Source organism: Panicum hallii, chromosome 5 (genome assembly GCF_002211085.1).
Source record: "Panicum hallii strain FIL2 chromosome 5, PHallii_v3.1, whole genome shotgun sequence".
NCBI classification, from domain to species: Eukaryota; Viridiplantae; Streptophyta; class Magnoliopsida; order Poales; family Poaceae; genus Panicum; species Panicum hallii.
Window position 1 is genome coordinate 4,090,887 of NC_038046.1, and position 20,468 is coordinate 4,111,354.

The following is a 20,468-nucleotide window of genomic DNA, read 5'->3' on the forward strand; positions in this document are numbered from 1 at the left end:
CGCAATTTTTTGGTGAAAATGAGCTGTTCTTTTTGGGTAATTTAGCATGGTCATTCATCGGAAATGCTGAAAATACGATCGCATTTTCTGGTGGAGTATCGTTGCATTTTTACCGTGAAGGCTAGAGGCAGCCATCGAACCCCTAGCTTCATGTAGACCCACTCCTGTTTAGATCGAGTGCCCACAGTTCTGTAAATTTCACCGGTTTACTGACGACCACTGAATCGCTTCAAGATGCATCATCATCATCAGTAGATGACTCGTGCAGCCAAAAAAGAATCAAGTTCCATCCCAATCCTTTCCCTCCTCGCCCAAACGCTGAAGGCTCCAAGCAACCGCAAAATAACCACCGTTTCCTTCCAGCCCCGCGAATCTTCGAGCCCCCTTCCCCACCCGACACGCCACACCATGACACCACTCTCCCCTTTCCACCCGTCCTTCCCCTTCTCCTCGGTGCCTCCGAATCCCAGCGCACGCCTCCGCTGCCAAACCCTAGCCGGCCACCTCCGCGAGATGGACGAGGACTGGGAGCTCCTGCTCGCGTCCCCCAAGGCGGCGGCCGAACCGTACGCCGGTGGCGGCGGGGAGGATGACGCCGGCGCCATCAAGCACGACTACTTCGACCTCGGCTCCGACGCCAAGTACCCCAGGAGGGCGTCGCTGTCGAAGGAGGACGAGGAGGAGGAGGTGGAGGGGCTTCTTGCGGCGTCGGACAACGCGAGCTGGGTGGAGCCGGACCCGGATGATCTCCTTTTCCCCGGCCGTGACCGAGCGGCTCTGTGGTCGGACTCGTCCTCGGACGGGGAGAGGCCGGAGGTCGAGGTGACCGAACCTGTGGAGCGGACCAGGGCGGAGGCCGGGGCGGCGGCGGAGGAGGAGGGGGCCGAGGGCGCGGTGGCGAAGGGAGGAGGACCTGTCCGGTGGTGGAAGCTGCCGCTGGACGCGCTGCGCGTGTGGGCCCTGCGCGCGGCGAGGAGCGCCTGGTCGGTGCCGTTCGCCGTCGCGCTGCTCGGCTTCGCCGTGCTCGGGCGCCGGCTGTACCGGATGCGCCGCCAGAGCAAGGCCGTCGGGCGCGTCCGCCTCGTCCTCGACGAAAAGGTGATGCCTTTCGATCCTCTTTCCCTGCAAGTGTCTTGCTTGTGATTTGTGAATTTTGCCTTCTTCTCACGCTGCTTGTGGATCGCTTGTAGAAACTGATACTGAGTTTAGCAATAACCAGCTTATTGGAGAACTTAGCTGTTCGGTGCATATATTTTTCTTTCTCTGAATATATGATGTGCTGCGTAAAGACAGCTCTATGGTAGCTCCCTGCCAGTCTTGTGCAGAGAACAGAAACAAAAGGAGATTGATAAGCTTGTCTTGCTACTCCCACAATGACATTTGTGGTTACTTCAACTGGTTAGAACTCGGTGATATAAGAACACATACAGAGCAAATGTAAAATTAAACCCTATAGCGATTTTTTTTTCTAGATGAGGGCCGTTCCCCATTCCCATTTTCAAAAAACGGAATTCCCCTGTAGTGAAATGTGATTGAAATGTTGAAATGTGTATGATTCATGTGAAATGTGTATGATTCAACAGATCTTTGGTTAAATTGGTGTGATTAGATGCTCCAATCGATCTTTATTCATGTTCTCCTTCCAGTTTTCCCCTCTGTTAAACCCATTATTGCTTATTCTCTCTTACTGACAGAAAGTTTTATCCTGGACTTGTTCGTCTCTGCAGAAGGCATCCCAATTCAAGGGCCAAGCATCACGTCTGAATGAATCCACAGCTATGCTGCGGCGAGCTCCAATCATAAAGCCTATGCTTCCTGCAAATGGAGTTACTCCATGGCCTGTCCTGGGACACCTGTGAGATTTGTGATCAGTGACATAGAGCTAATAATACCATAATCCCCAGCCAACCAGCGTCACTCGCCTTGCTACTGGCGAGTGGCTAGCATACTATGCAAACCCATATGTACCGGCTGCTTGTAATTTGGAATTGCACAGTTGTGGAATGTGGAAGACCTTGCAAGTTTCCGTCCATGCGAAATGATATTTAGGCCTGCTCTAGTTCATGTTTCTTTTGTACCCTTGTTTACATTTTTATTTTCTGTAGCATTATATCACCGATCCTTTGTGCTTAAGATGTATATGACTGAAGTGCCCATAGTGTGGATGTATATGACTAAAATATACATAAGTGAATACAGAGTGTTATGGATTCTGTTTGCTTTGTTCCATCGCTTTGATCTAGTTTCAAGTCACTACATCTGCATTTTGCTGAAGTATTTGCCTAGGGATTTCAGCACATCTAGAAGGGTTAGGCAGATAGGCCGTATCTGTGGACCAATCTTCTGGGACCTTGGCACTTCGCCTATGTTTGCGGTTATGGAAAGTGAGAAAATATAAACTGTAATGTACCGATGTGTCATGGGCATAGATAGTTCCGGATAGGTTCCTACGAAACTGCATTTCGTACAGGCAATTGATGACTCCATCAGTCTGTCGATATGCTTGCTACAGGTCCTACAGGAGGCTGACCCGCTTTGTTCTGCATCTGGATTCTCAACAGAATGGTTCTACTGAGTCTCCTCTCTCAAACACTGAAGATGAAAACGGAGGCTACTTATTTCCATGTAACTATCGGCATGATGTGTCGGCCTAAAACATTCTTTAAATAAACAAGTCTGACAGAAAAACATACACATAAAGTTCAGGTTTTGATTTTTAGACAGCGGTCATGTTTGAGGATCGAAGCGATGGTAACTCTAAAGTTAAACTCAAACTTTGTCATGCTATGTCGTCAGTATAGCACAATCTACGTGATCCATGGAGAATGTCATGCAACAGGGTCACACAGTCACACAGTAGCCAAACCACCGGTATGTACCAGGGACAACATCGTTTTAACACCATGGACCGTCGACTCCGGTTCTGTTCCTCTGTTCGCAAACGCAGCAAATATAGTTTGCTATTATCAGGGAGATAAGTAGGATCATATTCAATTTCAAGACGTCACCAAAGTGGTCGTGCCGGAGTGGTTATCGGGCATGACTAGAAATCATGTGGGCTTTGCCCGCGCAGGTTCGAATCCTGCCGACCACGGTTTTTTTTTTGTCTCTCAGCTCCCTCTCGCGTTCGAATCGTGCGACCTGCTGAAAACTTTTTTTTTTCCTCCCCCGCCGAGGACGTCATTCATTTATTCACCTTTTTCCTATACAGCGAGAAAACTCTATCACTTCCTCAAAAAAAGAAAGAAAACTCTGTCACCGTGCAAATTTATGCTCATGTTGTCCAACAAAAATTCTATTATCATTTTAACTTTCTACTATGGTGCCGTCGAGTGGATCTTGGCAGGAGCGAAGAAGTCGGCGAGTCTGTTTGCTACCTGATAGAGAGCCCTTTTTTCTTCCTAGTTGTATCTGCTTTGTAATATCGTCTTAGGAAGTTTCTACGGCCTAGCCGTGGCGAGCATGTATTCCTCGCGTTGTAGCAACCCTATTTCTTTTATTTAATACAAAAATACGCAGCTCTATGTGTATTCGTAAAAAAAATGAAACTTGTAGTCTCGATCCATAATCCCTCAATTCCAGATTCAATTTTGTTATTATTCATGCTAGTTTGTCACTCTAATATAAGAAAAGGTGTTCCTCCTTTTCTTTTAACCATTTTTTACTTTTTATTATTAATATTAATAATTATTAATAACATTTTCTAATAATGGATACAATATTATTAATATTAAATTAATAGCATTAGTCATTTGTCATAGAGATTTAGATGATTTTACTAGGTACTATATTCTTCGTGGATTCGGGTGGTATCGGATATTTCATATTGTTAATATGAATCTATATTTGATAGAGAAAATAATGAAAAAATATATTTTGATACGTCCATTTCAGTATCTATTTTAAAGTGAATATAAATATATATATATCTATGTTGATGGTTTAGCGGATATGAAAATTATAATTCGGATCTTCAACATCCATACTCATCTCTAGCTTTTAATGCACTGTCCTCTATGTTTGGATGACTGGCCCATTGATGCTGACCCTCCCGTCAGTGACTGAGAGGATGTTTGGATACTCCGAACTAAATTTTAAGTCTATATCACATCGGATATTGGACACTAATTAGAGTAATAAATATAGGTTAATTAATAAAATAAATTGTATAGATGGAGACTAATTCGAAGATGAATCCGTTAAGTCTAATTAGTTCATGATTTGATAATGTTGTGCTATAGTAATGATGGATTAGTTAGGTTTAATATATTCGTATCGTGAATTAGTCTTTATTTATACTATTAGTTTTATTAGTATCCAAATATTAGATGTGATCCGGATTAAAAATTAGTCGCTGCATCAAAACCGCCGAGCGATACATTAGAGCAGGCTCCTCCAAGAACATTTTTTAAAATGAATGGTCCATGGACGATATCTTCGTCTTAAAGATGCATCCTATATGTATTGAATCAGGCATGGTGAGGACATACGGGTCCCACACGTCAGCCTCTCGTGTGTTCCACGCCGACTGGCGATGGAGGGTGAGAAAATAAATAACGAATAAAATATGACCCAACAACCCACATCTTAATATCTTTTGTTGACACGAGCAACAGTTGAATAAACAAAACCTCAAAAAAAAAAGAGCTGAATAACATGTTTCACCTGGTTGCCTCACACCGGCAGCCTCTCGCATGGACCGGGGACATGCTGGCCCCACCCGTCAGCCCCTCCTCCAGTTCCGCAGACGCCGCAAGCGTCCAAGAAGGTGCCGTAGCCACGCGTCAGTGACCTGGCGCCCGACGGCGTGCTCGGCGCTCCGACCCCCGGCGTGACGCGAGGCTCCGCTCCGGCCGTTTCACTTGCCCACTGCACCACTAGGCGTCACGCTCCTCTGGCCTGACGCGTTCAGAGCCCGGCAAACCCTCGCGGCCTCGCCTCGCTCTTCCAGACCACCCCCACCCGACGCCGCCATTCCGGCCCCCACCAATCCTCCTTCGCCGCCGGCTGTCTTTCTCTGCGGCGCAGGGCGGCTCCGGACGGGGATCGCGGAGGCGAGGGGTATCTCGAGGTTCTGCGGAGGTTTTTGTGGGGGGTTTTAAGTCCGGGCCGGTTCCCTTCGCGCGCCGCCGCGTGTCGAGGGAGAGGGGGGCATGGGCAGGGGGAGGAAGAGGCAGGATAATGAGACCGCCGAGGAGTGCTGTTTCACTTGTAAGGACGGCGGCGACGACCTCCACGTCTGCGCTTTCAAGTAAGCCTCCCTCGTCTTGTATACGCGCGATTCCGCCGCCGCCCCAATGGTTGAGTAGATGGTGAACACGCGGGTTTTTTCGGTTTTTTTTTTGCTTCGATTGGTTGGCTCGTTTGGTGCGAAAGAGGCTATGATCTGTCACGGTTGGGCGTTAATGGGTTGGGGATTTTCGTGCTACTGGCTTGTTGCAGCGTGATTGGATGGCTGTGTGTGCAATTTTGTTCCCCTGCTCGATAGTTGTTGATGCAGCAATTTTGCATGTCTGTTTGGCTTGGGGAACATCGTCTGGGTTAGTTCTCAATCCAATCGTTGCCAACAGGTTGGCAAGCTAATTTTGCCTCCTCATTCTTTCCAGGAACTGCCTCAAGGTTTATCACCCAAGGTGTGTTGGAAAAGAAGATGGTTTTCTTACTTCTGGTGAACAATTTATTTGCGGTGAGCACATGAATGCTGTCCTTTTTAGTGTTCCTATCATGAATGCATGAGTGCTATGTTGATTTCAACCAATAGTTTTGATTGGTATTTTGTTCTTCTGGATGTGGGGGTTTGCATGACATGTGCTGCACGCTCATGGACTCATGGTGAACATGACCTTGATCCTAAATATGGTCATGGCTTTGTAAACCTGTAATGACCCCTTTCAGAAAAAAATGTTTTCTTTAATTAATTGACGGGGGTAGTTATACACTAGTATTTATAGTGTTTTTGACAATGTACCATCATGCATGACTGCTATGAAATTGCCGTTCATAGTTTTGACTGGTATTCGTCTGGTATGGTAGTTTGTTGCAAGAAAAAATGTACCCCTTCCAGTCACTAATACTTAATGTTTGGACAACATCATGGTCTTACGGATAGCTTGAACTGCTATTTCTTATTGGAATATATTTATTAATCCATAAACTTTTGTGCTGTGAAAGTGTTTTGCAAGGAACATATACTCATATGTTTTTCATGTTTCTAATATACATATTTGGAATGTATTGATTGTTAAAGAGATCTAAAATTTTTACCAGAAGCTTGTCCACATTATGTATGTTTGACTAAAGGGGTTACCACATTGGAATACACATATCATGCTGGTCACTCGTTTTCACTTGCTCGTTCCTTGGTTGTGGCCACCTATCCTATCCTAAAATATAAACCGCCTTATGAAATTATCATTGTTCCTTTTTGGATATCTTTTTATTCTCTTTACACAACTGAGCTGCTGGACACTTGAACTTTCAATTGTTCTCCATTTTACCAAGCTACCTGTTCCAGCATCATAAAACATGAAACAGAAATAAAACCAGCATTCCAATGCTACCAATAAAAACTTGAAACATTAACCATCCTACTACTTTTGTCTGACGTATACATCAAGCTAGACATCACTTAGATAGTCGCAAATAATCAGCAGTCACTTAGAAACATTAACCATCCTGCACATGACATATATGATCATGAAAGTTTACCTCAAATTTGCCCTATGGACTTGTGTTTATGAAGTGCCTGTTTTCACCTCTGTACTCTGGTAATCGAATGGTATTGATTCGTGGGCCTAATTTTGACTTTTTACAGGTTCGCACATTTGTGTTGACTGCAGAAGAAGTTCTGATTATCAGTGCCTGTGCTGTCCACTTTACTCAGTTTGCCATGCTTGCCTTGGAAAAGTGGAATTTGTGCAACTGAGGAAGCAAAACAAAGGATTCTGCAGCATATGCCTGAACCGGGTTATCTTGATCGAGAAGAATGCTGTTGCTGATCCTGATGTGGTAACTGCATGCATATACCCAACTATTTTTCAAATCACAAGATTGTCTTTATCGATCAATTCGGGGGGTGGGGGTGGGGGGGGGGGTGGAGCATGTAGCTTACTATAAAGCTTTTCACCATATTATATCTATTTGCTAGTTCTTCCCCTGCATAATTTTGGATTTCTTTTTAGAAAGAATGTCAAGGTACTTTATACTATTTAGAAACTGATTTGTTCTCTCCAATATGTACTTGTCTTTTCTGACAACAGTTCATGTGCATCTCCAGGTAGAGACAGATCACATAGATGCAGAGATCAGCGAAATTTTGTTTAAAGACTACTGGGAAGTAATTAAAGATAGAGAACATTTGACATTGGTTGACCTAGAAGAAGTTAGTGTTTATCTTAATAGAAGGCTTAACTGTAAAGAAGGAGTGAATTCAGAAAAAATTCCAGATGATGGTCACAAGTCAGATGAAAATATATTGGCTGACAATGACACCAATGATCAAACAATTCCTTTTGACTCTAAGTGCAAACAGAATAAAGTGAACACATCACAGAAGAACAAGTCAAATAAGAAAACATATGTTGGCTGGGGTTCGGCACAACTAATTGAATTCTTGTCAAGTTTTGGCAAGGACACTGCAAAACCTCTTGATGAACTCGAAATAGTTGGAGTTGTGAAGGGGTACATTAAACAGAAGAATCTTTACAAGGATGATAAGAAACTTTGTTTCTTGTGTGATGATAAGTTGCAACCTCTGTTTACAAGGAGAAAAGTGAAGTGCAAAAATATCCCAAGGTTCTTGGCAGTCCATCTAGCTTCAAATGCTGTTTCAGAGCATGAAATATCTTATGGTTCTGAAGATGATGATACCCCAGTTATGAAAAAGAAACCTCGGAATAGTCTGCAGCCGAAGATTGCTAAGAGGGTTCCGGAACAAAGCAAGAAATGTTTTGCCTCCCTTGTTCAGAATAACATCAATCTAATCTATCTGAGAAGAACTTTAGTTGTTAGTCTTTTGAGTCACCTAGACACATTTGAACGGAAAGTTGTTGGCTGTTTTGTTAGAGTCAAGATCGCCTACAAGGTGCAGTGCTATAAAAACTCTACAAAGGCATTCATGCTTGGACGAGTAACAGGTAAAGATCAATTGCAAGCATTCTTACTTATCCTGATGGTCTAGTTCATTTGTTGAGCATGTACAGAATGTTTTTAGCAGTACGGTGCAAAGTCAAATCACACCTTGTTACATCCTTTTCCCCCTTCGTTAATCGGCATATGAAGTGCTCTTTTGCTTTTGAAGTGGGTTGAGGGTCCAAATTGATTCATATTTTGTACATGAGATTTAACACTGTAGATTCTATACTTCAGAAAGGAAACAACTTCTTACCTGCTCTTGGATAAATTCATGACAGGCATCAAGAAGTGTTCAGAAGTATACAAGATAAATGATACACAGACAAATATTCTCTTATGTGTTGCCGGTTTGTGGAATGATGTCAATATCTCATCGCTCTCAGATGAGGACTTTGAAGAGGTACGTTTTTTATAATCCAGTAGCATTGATGCTAGTATGTTGCCAAAGCTTATTGGGGCGCAACAGTAGAGTGATGAATTCCTGGGATCACCTGTAACCAGACTGGGTTCGAAACCGAGTTGCTCTTTTTTAAGACGAAATCAGAGGGATGTCTATCCTTGTGGTTGTTCTTTTGGTTAATGGTAGTATGTTAGTTGATGAAAAATTCAATTTAATGCTACATCTATTTTAAAGTAGAATGTCATTACTACTAGAGTAGTTTATGCATCATTGGTTCACCAGTTCATTAAATAGCTTTATCTTTTTGCCTGCATAAAAGATGTGGTGGAATAATTATGCCTTTTTTCCATTTGTAACAGGATGAATGCAGTGATCTTATTTCTTTAGTTAAGGAAGGACTCCTGGAAAGGGCTACCATTGTAAGATCGCATCCTGAAAGCTTCGTTTTTTTAATGCAATGCCTAACCATGTGATACTGGATGGAACAGACTTACCATGCTATCAAATAAATGATCTCATTCTTTTTAACTTTCACATTTATTGCTCTGGCGATGAGAACATTTTCTAGCTGAATGTGTTTTGTGTATGTATTATGGCTCTCACTCATGCTATCATATTCACATTGTGATTACTAACACAAATCTGTGACTGTATCTTCGTGTCAAAAAATCACCAATTCCTCCAGCATATTCCAATCCTAAAGTAAGATGGTAACTGGTATACAAGTACATCATGGGGATCTATGCTCCTTATGCTCTATATGTGTAGTTAAATTGATCTAGTCTTTTTTTTTTCTTTAGTTGCTCTTCCCACTGGATGTTTAGAGCATTGGCAAATACTTAGTTAGGAGGATGAACAGACCAGATTGTTTAGTTACTACTAGAAAGGAAATTTACTAGTCCGAAGAGATGAAGGACCACAATGATGCTTTCTGTAGATTTTGCTAGCTGGAATTTGCATCGATTAAATAGAAGGATGGAAGATGTTGAGTGTTGCATGAATGTTACTTTGTGTATGCGAAGTCATATCATGGACGGTCCATATTCTGTATTCTGTTCTTGTTGATAGTAGACCGTTGATGTAATTCCGCTACTCCCTTTGGCCATAACATGATTGTTCTTTGAACACCGGCCATCTTCTGAGTGCACCATAGACCACTATTGCACAACCTTATAACATTAGTGTTTAAGAAAGTTTCCAAGACATATCTACAAATACTATTTCCAATACAGCCAAAGATAATATATTGACAATATAAACTTCAAACATCTTGCCTGCAGTTCTCTTGGGGACACTATGAACAAAGAAAAATTGTATTGCGGCCATATAAGCTAGCTTGTTTATCTAAGTCTTTACCTATTATTCCTGTTAGCTGGAAATACTGTTTTACTTGAGTTTCTAGTGTGAATATGCTAAGCTCCATTATAGATTTCTAAGTTTGCCCTTTTTGGCAGGCTGAGTTCGAGGAAAAGGTGGCAGCTGTACATACAGACATAGTAAATCATGTAAGTGCACCTGGGAGTTCAATGAATACCACACGGGTTCGGTACTTCATGCCTGTATATGTTGAAAGGAAAATGTATGCGGATTGATAAATTAGAAAATCTTAACAAGTAACTGGTTCTCTGAATCAACTAAAAAGTACTTGTAACTCTTACTGGAGGACAGAGTGCACCATATAGCAAAATATTATGTGCTATTCATAGGTACGATAGAGTATCAATATCAGCCTTAGTTTCCTTTTAAACTTGTACACAAATAATTTATCATTGTTCTCTTTTGCTTGAAACTTGAATTATCTGTCCACCGTATCCTAACCTTTTGAAATCTGAAAGCAAAGTTATAACACGTTCAGATGCCGGAGTCAGCACTTCATTGATCCTACTATTGTAATATATTCTTTCTTTCCATGTGTTTGTCTTTTGTGCTATTGACCAAATTGCCATTTTTCAGTGGATTGAGAGAGAACTTGTGAGACTGGAAAGAAATATTGACCGAGCACATATGAAAGGGCTACGTGTGGAATATCCTTTCCAGACTAATGATCATGTGTTAATAAACTTGTTCTGTTTCTTTTCTGATGTCATTTGCTTTTCTGTTTCACTATCAGTACTCTAGTAGTTCATTCTGTTAGGACCATTGAAGAATCTTCCCACAGGGTTTCTTCCTTGACTCAATTCTTTTCGTACGTTGGAGGAACTAATGCACCAAAAAGAGCTGCTAAGTACACCAGCTGAAAGACAGCGTCGACTTGAAGAGGTTCCAGAAATTATTCCAGACACAGAATATGAAGAAAAGGAAAATGAACTCGGAGTTGCAGCAAGCAACTCTTCTCGAGAGAATAGAGGTGTAAATACTTTAAACACATTTTCCTTCTTTTGGATCTGTTTTACATTCATAAAGGTCCAAAATACCTAAGTTGTACTCGATCCAACATCTCACCATGGAAAACCTAGTTTAGACAAAATGGAGCTACATTGTTTTGCCAGTGCATCATTTTTCTTGTGAAGTAACACCATAATTTTCCACTAAAAATGCAGTATGTACATACATTTTCCCGTGCAAAAGCTGGATACCAATTACTAAATGGAATTCCATTCATTTATAGGTTGCAGCTATCCATTTTCTGTATATCGAACTAGAATAAGTTTGAGCCTCAACTTTTGCAACAATATATTTAATGTTACATTAAGTATGGATGTGCCATGTTTCAAAAGTTCTGGAAACTTCAAAGTACGCTTTTGGATGAATTTTCATCATTTTCAAAATCTGGTGCATTTGCACTAGATCTGCACCCATACTTGGAATGTAAGTGCTCAGATGAGTTAATTTGGAGTGGCTACACTACAGCATGCACCTGTCCTTTTATTATCCGGCTGTGAATTCAGTTAATATACTTAATGGGTTGGATATATTTGACATGAGCATGCACACTAGAATATGCAAAGCCAATACAAAAAAAGAAGAAGATCTGTGTCTATATAGTTCATTTTGCATAAGTCATGACAAATAGCAACCCCCAATATATAACAAAAAGTCTGATCAAATTGCACCATACAACAGTTCATACCAAACGACACCTCTGGATAAAGCACAACATATTATACAATCTGTTTAGTACGGCTACATCCACCTACACCCATAACCTTTTATTATACTCATCTACATCCATCCAGAGCTGGAGTGCAGGAGTTAAGTTCACCTGCAGCCCTTGGCTGAATTCTCTGCTGCACTGCGATTTTGCACCATTGAATGTGCCTTTAACCCAAACTATGATTCCAAAACCATTGTTTACAAATTTTTAACTTCAACATGTTAATAGACATGCTCGTTAAAGTGTTGCTTTTTAGGTTCAGAATTTACAAGTGATGAAAGAACCGGTTCGAAACAAGATAGATGGAAGAACACTTAAAGTTGTCTTTCTACTGTGTACTAATTCTTTTATTTGCAAAGAGCTATTCTTTTCACCCACTTCGAGGTGGTGGATACAGGATGTACTTCTTTCCAAAGCATAGTTCCATACAGATTACATTCCAAAAGTTATGCTTCATTTGGACATTTTCCTTGTTTATTGGGTCTGTTCCCTATTCAGTTTACTAAATACCTTTTAGAGCTATTTATACTATCTACGTGTACCTACACTTTTTTCCTAAAAGCATCTATGTCTTTATATGTCAATAGAAAATATATTAGATCAGTTCATGTATTGTGATTTATAAGTCATTTTTTCATTCTCCATCTTCGACTTTTCCTACTAATTGCCACTTATGGCTTGCTTTTTTCTAGATGAAGGTTATGGTTGTGACTTCCTATTCTGAAATTTATTTAGTTAGATGAAACTGATGGTGAGTTCTTCTGATCTCTATCCACGTACTTAACTTCCTTATCTCCAGGAGCAGCACAGCAAGTAGCTAATCCTTCAAACGATCTTGAAGAGGAGCCACTGAAAGGTTCGTTTCAGTTCTGATATCTTTAGTAGCTACTGTTTAGGAAGTAATTCTACCTGTTTTTCATTTGCATCATATCTTTTTTCCTTTGACAATTTCACATTTTAGGGACGAATTGGCACCAATTTTCACTATATTGTGCTCCTCCTTTTATCAATCTATTCTCCACATCCACCTTCCGCTTACATATTTGATAATTGGACCTTTTGTATTAGATTGAACAAATGGTGGGCTACTACTTAATTTCTCAGATCTTCTTACCTTGCTTGTCTACAGGTGCAGCAAAGGATGTAGTTGAGTGTTCAGAAGTCCTTGAGGAGAAACTACCAGAAGGTTTGTTTTTAGTTGTTAACTTGTTATGGACAGAAAGGATGGGCTTAAGTATCAGAGGCATAGAAATAAATATTTTTTATCTCATAGAAATAAGGACTTGAGTGTGCCTGTATCAGCAACCAAATGGATTCAGCTGAGCCCACGGATGGCGGAAATATGTATATTACTATTCATAGCACAGTTGGACTAGTATATCTGTTCCTAGGATATTCCAGAGTCATCTTTTCTAATTTAGCTAGTACTGTACGACACCTCTTATATAACCATAGGCCGTAGATGAGTTTGTTTATCAACCAAGCAATAATACAGTAACAGGCTCTGCACAACTAAATCAGTTTGATTAGAACCTCTTCGCATCGGAGAAGTTTGAAGATTACAGTTGCGATAGCGCTTGTCCCTTCCTGCTGGTTTCCTCTGCATACTATAATACTACTAAGCAGTTATGATGTTTCTGTATATAGTAACTAGGAGAAACATTGTAAGTTGTAACTGTTTTTGATTGGTTTTTTCTTAAGCAATTAAGCCGCACTCATGTTTTATTTACACTAGTGTGTTTAAAGAGCATTATGGAACTTTTATGTTGACCATATCTTAGATGTAGCATCGCATCTAGTGACTTTCTACTCTGCGCTTCTACTTTCTTTTCATAGAAGAAAGTGGTTATATACCACCGGGAGTTCACCATTCTAGGTTTTAACATCAAAATTTAAATGCCATCCATAGTTGCATCGGTTCATCTGTTGTAGTTTACCTTTCGTTAAACCCAACGTTTTTTTTTTACTTTTTGTCACTCGTCCATTTTCTTTTATGTAAGGCACTGTAGTGAGATATGAGCTTTACACCTCGATAGTTCTTGTGGTTGAACTGAAACCACATCATGGTCGAGCGTGAGGGGTCATTTGATGATCATGGTGCCCGGAGGAGAGGAGCAATCATGCATCAATCTCTCAGAAGCGGCACAGGGTACATTTCGGATGGCAATATTCGCCATTGTATAGCATTACACGGCAACATACACAATAGAAACATAAAAAAAGAGTGCGAGCCACCACTACACCATACTACTTCATCAACTTGCACATTCAACAACGCAAAGTTTCTCAGCTTATTGGCCCAAATTATTTGGTTCTCACCGTAATTTGGGTGCTGATTTTAGTTGAAGCTGCATGGTTCGTTGTACTGGTTTGGAGCAGAGTCCCACATTGTCTGTCATCTGCTAGAAGGTCATTTATAGAAGTCTCAGGTGTAGACTTAGGTGGCATGCTTGTCACTATCAGTGGGCCAGCCAACCTCGCCGATGACGATGTTCATGTTGTGGATGCTCAATTGCCATGAACACTGCCACTAGGATGTTGATTTTGGCTTAAAACAACTTGCCTACAAGTAGGCAAGCGGCCATAGCTTTAGTCGGAAGGGGATTGAATGTGGGATGTAAGGTTAGAAAAAAGAATGTGCGATGTAAGGATTGGGCCAGGGCAGGGTGTTCAAGCCAGATTTGCACAGACCGACTGAAACGGGATGGGGAAAAAGTAAACTAATCATGAACACTAACCATCCGGTTTGGGCTGGTCAGTGTTCATGATTAATTTACTTTTCCTCCAATCCGGTTTGGGTCTGTTTGTGTCAATCCAGTTTGAACAGCCCTATTAATGGCATTTCAGCCCACTATTGACAGCAGGAAGTATAAAATAGTGTTAAATTACTGAACAGAGGCAACTTTTGACGCTGTATAAGTGAATTGTCATCTTTTGGTGGCTGAAATCTAAGCGGGTGAACTTTCTGTAGTATATATATACAATTTTCGTTTTCTGAACCGCATTGAATTGTGGATTTGCCTGCTTTGTATTTAATATTTGTACCTACTTACACTGCTTCTCTCCAGGTGCAAGAGATCAAGTAACTGATTCATTGAACGTTCTGAATGAAGAATCATCAGAAGGTTGGTTTCAGTTGTCAGTTATGATGTTTCGGGTTGCTGATGTTTAGGAAAATGATCCTGCCCTTTCTTTTATCTACCTTACACTTCCACGCTTAAAGCTGGCAGGTTCTCATTGAAAAACAGGAAGGAATTTAAGTGGGGTGGGCCCAAATAACAATGTTCCAACCATTTCATGTTGAATGCTTCAATTCTTGTTCGAGAAAAAAATGCTTAGATTCTTGAATTATCCATGATATTTCCTTATAAAAATATATTTAAACGTGCATCTGAGAATTATTTTCCAAAAACTTACTGATACTTTGGTTTGGTTGGCATTCAACATACTTTGGTTCGGTTGTAAATTGATCGACTATCATTGTTGACTTTGAATTTAAGTTAGTATTAAAGTTTGTCATTTATGCTGTTGCTTGTTCTGTTTCATTCTTCGGATATTATTGTCATGAATTGGTGTTGCTCAGTATAAGTACCATAAATCAGTTTATCAGGTATCAAGTTACACCTTGATTTCTGCCAAAGTTCAGTGTTAGCACCACAAACACTTTTTTAATTCAAAAATTGTTCTAAGATTTATTAGAATAGCCAAATATTTTAGAAGCAGGCATAACTAAGTACGACTTGAGTCTTTCTGTAATTTTCTGAGTATGTCAAAATGTTATTGTATCTAGTCCTTATTGAATTCACTAAATACATTTTTTAAAAAACTCATATATATTACTTAATAAGGACAGATTACATAGATTAGGGCTGATCACCCTTGATTAGAAGAACGTTTGTTGCTCAGGTATCGAAAAGGAGTCATTAGCTAAACGCTGTAGATCAAGATTGTGGATCCTTGAAATGCCTGCTGCAACTCAGAACTAAGAACAAAACAAGACTACTGGTATAGGCATAGAGCAAAATAAACTTAGAGATTGCGGACAGAGACTTCTTCGTTGGGGACTCGCGGTCTTGCTGGCAACAGAGGAGTCCGACAATCGGCCGCAACAAGGACGTTGCTCACTGCTTGAGTGATGGGAACAAATGATCAATGAGCCGAGTATATCGTATATGCTTCACCGGGCTCAAGCTATAGCGAACATGCGATCCATGCTGTCTTGAAGACGGTCAGTGCACAACCGGAGCAACAGGATCGACATGGCTACTTCTGTGTTGGATGATGCAGTTCATAGCTACAAAAAAATTACCTTGGTCTGGATCATGGGTAACTTGTTGAGCCTCATAGAGTTGACAACAGCGGAGGAGGCAGCGAGGGTGACACCACTAGGCGGACGCACCTCTCGGCCATGGCGGCAGCCAGGGACAGCGCAGAACTGTTGTTGAGTGGAGATTCGCTGGCATATTCGGCTTCAGAGGCTCAGCGCATTGGAGGCACAGGAGCAGCGCGATGACAAGCAAGAAGACGCCGACAACAAAAGGTTGGATCCTGCGGCTCATGGCGCACTCGCCAAACTGTGGCAACAAAGTTGTACAACCACGACAAAGGGGGCATGCAATACCCTGACCCAGTGGGCCAGATCGAGGAACGGTAGCATGGAATGGGTTGAGCAGCTAGATCCACGATGAGGGAGGATGCATCAAAACTGCGGAGGTGGTGGTGGTTAGGCTCCAGTTCCTCCATTGATTCCGGCTGGCTCAATCTTCCCCTTTCCTGCAGCTATGGCTTCTCTGTCAACAGTATCGAGAAGACTGGTGACTGCAGTGGCGCTAGCCGCCAGGGAGACAAGGGAGGAAAGCTCATCGTGGGCAACTAAAACCTACTACTATATGCTACTATGCTACTAGAGTGGGAGGGCTCCTTGCCGTGACACAAATAGATCCATACAAAATTAATTTAGATCAATTAATGCATCCATGAACCATTTTGTACTCTCTCCATCACAAATATAAGTGTTTTAGGTTTGTTGTAAGTCAAACTTGTTTAGCTTTGGCCATGAATAGCTAAAAACGCATACTTGTGCAACATAAGGTTGATGCGACTAGATTCAGCACGAGAAGTATTTTCATAATATATGCCATGTTGATGTCCTATGGATACACTGCTTATATTTGTCATGGGGGAGTAATCCTCTAATGTGCTACGGGGTTGAGCTCTTGCCTTTTTTTTTTCTTTTTTCTTTGTCTTTTACCTTCCTAAGTTGCTCTTCATGGGGTACCATTCTTGCACTTAAAGCTCGATAGTATTTTTAGGAATTTCCATTCTCTTCATTAAGAAAATATCCTGCATGTTTGAACCGAGTATTTGACGAAAGTTTACTAATGGCAATTTGCCTGACCACTCTGTGACACTAAGACCTACTTCCCTGGCTTGTTTGCAGGTGGCATACATCAAATAGTTGATTCTTTGAATGTTTGTAACGGGGAACCACATATCGAGAGGATCGAAGGTTCCGGTTATGCTATGCCCCCCTCCCTCTTCCCTTTACCATTTCATTCATTTACAATTATTTGTTCTTCACCTGGTTGTCGTTGCTATGCTGCGCTGTTGAATCTGCTTAGTGAAATCATGACTAGTTATAGTAAGAATATGCTGTTAAAGCTCCGCAAAAGATGCTATTAACTAAATACTGCGTCCAAAGTTAGAAGTAAATTAGTGCTTTTACAAAGACATCTACAGATGCAGGGACCAATTAACTCATTCTTTAAGAGGCCCTGTTAAGCTGAGTTTCATCTTATAATTTACTATCCCGTGCCTGTACTTTTTATTTCGAACTACAGTTCCACAGTTCCAGTATTAGGTGGAACTATTGGTGGAGTTGCTTGCTCTCCATCTAATACTAACGCATGCTTATTTGCATGTCACCAGGTGCTACGGAGCAAATACCAGATTCTTTGAACATTCTTAACAAAGGATCATCAGAAGGTTTGTTTCAGTTATGATGTTTTGGGTAGTTAATGTTCAGGAAAATTACTCTACCTGTTTTCCTTTGTTTACCTTATAACTTCCCTTATGTAACTAACCGCTACCTATGGGCTACTTTGGTGGTTTTGCCTGCTATCAGTCACATCGAAGCAAGGTGATGCTACTCGTGAAGCTCCTTCTGAAGGTACTGTATTATGATTTTTTTAGATTCCCATTACTCATCTTCCAGAGGGGTTCCTCTTATGGCGTGGTCTGTCAAAAATATTGTCTAATGTAACATATGGGGCATATCTTGTGCTAACACTTATCAGACAAACATTTTGATTTATATATTTAATCAACTCAAAATGTTCTCAAAAACAGTGGAACCAGTCCAAGATTATATTCTGTTTGCATATGGAATTTTTAATCATAACTTGATTGACACTAGAGACACGTAAATCAAACTACCCGTACATAAAGGGAAAATGCTTCTATTTACAGCACTAATTGAATCTGGACTTAAAGAATGCTTTAGGACGGGCAATTATATTGAGCAACAGAATTCTGATACTGATTGTACACTGAAACCATGGTAGCAGGGTTAGCACTAGATACTAGTACAGTGATGCCAAGAAACCCTGATAGAACTCCTTAAGTTCAATAGCAGTAATAAGGTAATACCTCCATGCATATAATCTGTGTTTGCATGCGGGTATGGTGTTCATAGAAAGCTGAACATAGTGTCTTCTTATGACTGGTGATCATAAGTGTTATGTACTGCTTGTCCCTTCAACACGTTTAACCATCAAACCGTTTCTTCAGATATATTGATTATATCAACATGTTTAACCGTCAAACTCGTTTCTTCTGATATATTGATTATATGCAATTAGTACTGCTAGTTTCGGATCTTATGTATTCATTTTATCCATGCAACTCGTGAAGCCTGCTTCAGTGGTGCTACTCTTGATCCTGCACTGCAATCTCAAATGAACGATACTCAAGGTTTGCTACTCAACACCTTAAAAGAGCTTCTGGAGGTTTCTTATGTTGCATAGTTGTCTCCCATTTCTTAATATTTCGAGTTTGGTCGTATTAGTTAAAGTGCCAAGTAGAATTTAATTGACTGACCATTGTGAAAGCAAACAATTTTTGTTTTGTATTTTCCCCATTCGAACTCAGAATTGTTATTCTGATTGTACTGGTGTTGATCATATCCTGCTGCAGAAATAGCTGTGCATTAACTGTTTGCTTTGAACAGATGCACTATGGCATGCTACTCTCAATTCTGTCATTAATACCAGTTTCCTCTTTTCTCCAATCACAATTAATTTTGTTATTTAATGCAGATGATAACGCAACTCAAGCCATGGATGTTGACCAAGAGGATAGTGACCACTCCCGGCAAGTTGTCAAGACAGAAGTAGAAGTCATCAATCTAGAAAGTGATGAAGATGAGGATCTTCCCACGGTGCAAGATAAGGCAGAAGGCAAAGCGATGCATCCTCCAAGGGCCATGAATAGTGGCAATATTCACATAGCGCAGTCCGTGTCAGCCTCGCCTGCAACCTTACATGCTCAGGGAGGCATGAATGGGGTTGTTCCCCCCGAGCCAGCACCTGCAACCATGAATGGGGTTCCTCAGTCGGAGCTGCTCCGGCCAGCACTGGCAACGGTGAACGGGGTTGTTCCCCCAGAGCAGCACGAGCCGGCACCTGCAACCATGAATGGGATTCTTCAGCCGGAGCTGCGCCAGCCAGCGTCTGCAACGACAAACGGGGCTGTTTCCCCTGAGCAGCACGAGCCAGCACTTGCACCTATGAATGGGGTTCTTCACCCGGAGCAGCGCAGGCCAGAGCCAGTGCGTGCAGCCGAGAACAGGGTGTCACCTCAGGCGCTCCTGTGGCATTACATTGATCCACAGGGAGACGCCCGAGGGCCATTCGCCCTGTTGCACCTGTTGCGCTGGAAACAGAACGGCTTCTTCAGCGAGGGTTTCCGAGTGTGGAGGACGGGGCAGGCGGCCGAGCAGGCTATCTTGCTCAATGATGCCTTCCGGATGCATATGTAGCCTGCTCACCCTCCCTGGAGACTTTTGATCTGGCTTCCTTTTGCAGCCTGGGCCCTGGACATGAAACACCTTTGCCCGTTCTCGGGTGCCTTTTGTTACGCCCTGCTGCAATTCAGTCGGGCATATGTGGATGCAAATGTTCGCTCTGGGCTGAACGTGCAGCTTGTAGCGGTCATTTTATTTCCCTTTTTTTTCCCCGTTTCATAGACCAGTCTAGTTGGGTCAGCATATACTTGTGGTTAAATTGGTCACATTTCCAAAATGAGAAAAGGTTAGACAGTTAAACCGTTTAGCTCTGAGTTGCCTCCTGTATTCGGGTTTGCTCCACAGAAGGTGCTTAAAGCCTTATCGTTGTCCCGACTTGCAACGGACGGCGGTGGGCTATCCAGCAGTACTCCTGAATTTGCTTCCTCCACACTGCTCGTGAGCTCAGAACGGCAGTTGATTAGCACGCTTGGGTCCAGCCCAGGGTTAGGCTTTGTTTGGGTAACAAACTAATTTCACAGTTTTGGAAATATACTAGTCCCTCCATTTTATATGCATGACGTTTAGGTAACTAATTAATTTACCTTTCGAACAAATTAACTTGCTCTAAATGCTATATATATTTAAAAAGGGGAGAAGTGTGTGTTTGGATGTGATGAATTTTGTAGTTTTGAAAACCATGGTGTTGTAATTTGTGAAAAACTTCTCTGTTTTCTAAGCCATGGTTTTGGACCTCGCTAGTCTCTAAACCTACAGATATCATGGCTTTTCAAAACTACTACCAAAACATGCCCTTGAAATTGTATGTAACCTCAGTT

General features: G+C 41.5%; 2 protein-coding genes and 1 non-coding gene across 5 annotated transcripts; all 3 read left to right on the plus strand.

Annotated features, from left to right (window-relative positions):
- The first annotated feature begins 298 nt into the window (after positions 1 to 298).
- On the plus strand, positions 299 to 2,133 carry LOC112893163. The gene is made up of 2 exons (XM_025960343.1): positions 299 to 1,098; positions 1,728 to 2,133. The coding sequence occupies exons 1-2, from the start codon at positions 409 to 411 to the stop codon at positions 1,857 to 1,859; spliced, it is 822 nt and encodes a 273-aa protein (XP_025816128.1). The 5' UTR covers positions 299 to 408; the 3' UTR covers positions 1,860 to 2,133.
- An 879-nt stretch (positions 2,134 to 3,012) lies between these two features.
- Positions 3,013 to 3,094, plus strand: TRNAS-AGA. Its single transcript has one exon. It is a non-coding gene; the product is annotated as a tRNA-Ser (tRNA).
- Positions 3,095 to 4,786: 1,692 nt separating this feature from the next.
- LOC112893839 (uncharacterized protein At5g08430-like) lies at positions 4,787 to 20,202 on the plus strand. Of its 3 annotated transcripts, none has more exons than XM_025961343.1 (17): positions 4,787 to 5,251; positions 5,607 to 5,686; positions 6,815 to 7,008; positions 7,277 to 8,135; positions 8,412 to 8,533; positions 8,893 to 8,952; positions 9,988 to 10,038; positions 10,487 to 10,557; positions 10,723 to 10,880; positions 12,433 to 12,483; positions 12,757 to 12,813; positions 14,696 to 14,752; positions 17,068 to 17,136; positions 17,556 to 17,612; positions 17,752 to 17,796; positions 18,540 to 18,599; positions 18,944 to 20,202. In XM_025961343.1, exons 1-17 carry the CDS (start codon positions 5,154 to 5,156, stop codon positions 19,663 to 19,665), a joined length of 2,811 nt encoding a protein of 936 aa, XP_025817128.1. In that variant the 5' UTR covers positions 4,787 to 5,153; the 3' UTR covers positions 19,666 to 20,202. The 3 variants fall into 3 exon arrangements, with proteins under 3 accessions (XP_025817128.1, XP_025817129.1, XP_025817127.1); XM_025961342.1 differs by having other exon boundaries at positions 4,788 to 5,251; positions 12,427 to 12,483; XM_025961344.1 differs by lacking the exon at positions 18,540 to 18,599 and having other exon boundaries at positions 12,427 to 12,483.
- The last annotated feature ends 266 nt before the right edge of the window (positions 20,203 to 20,468 follow it).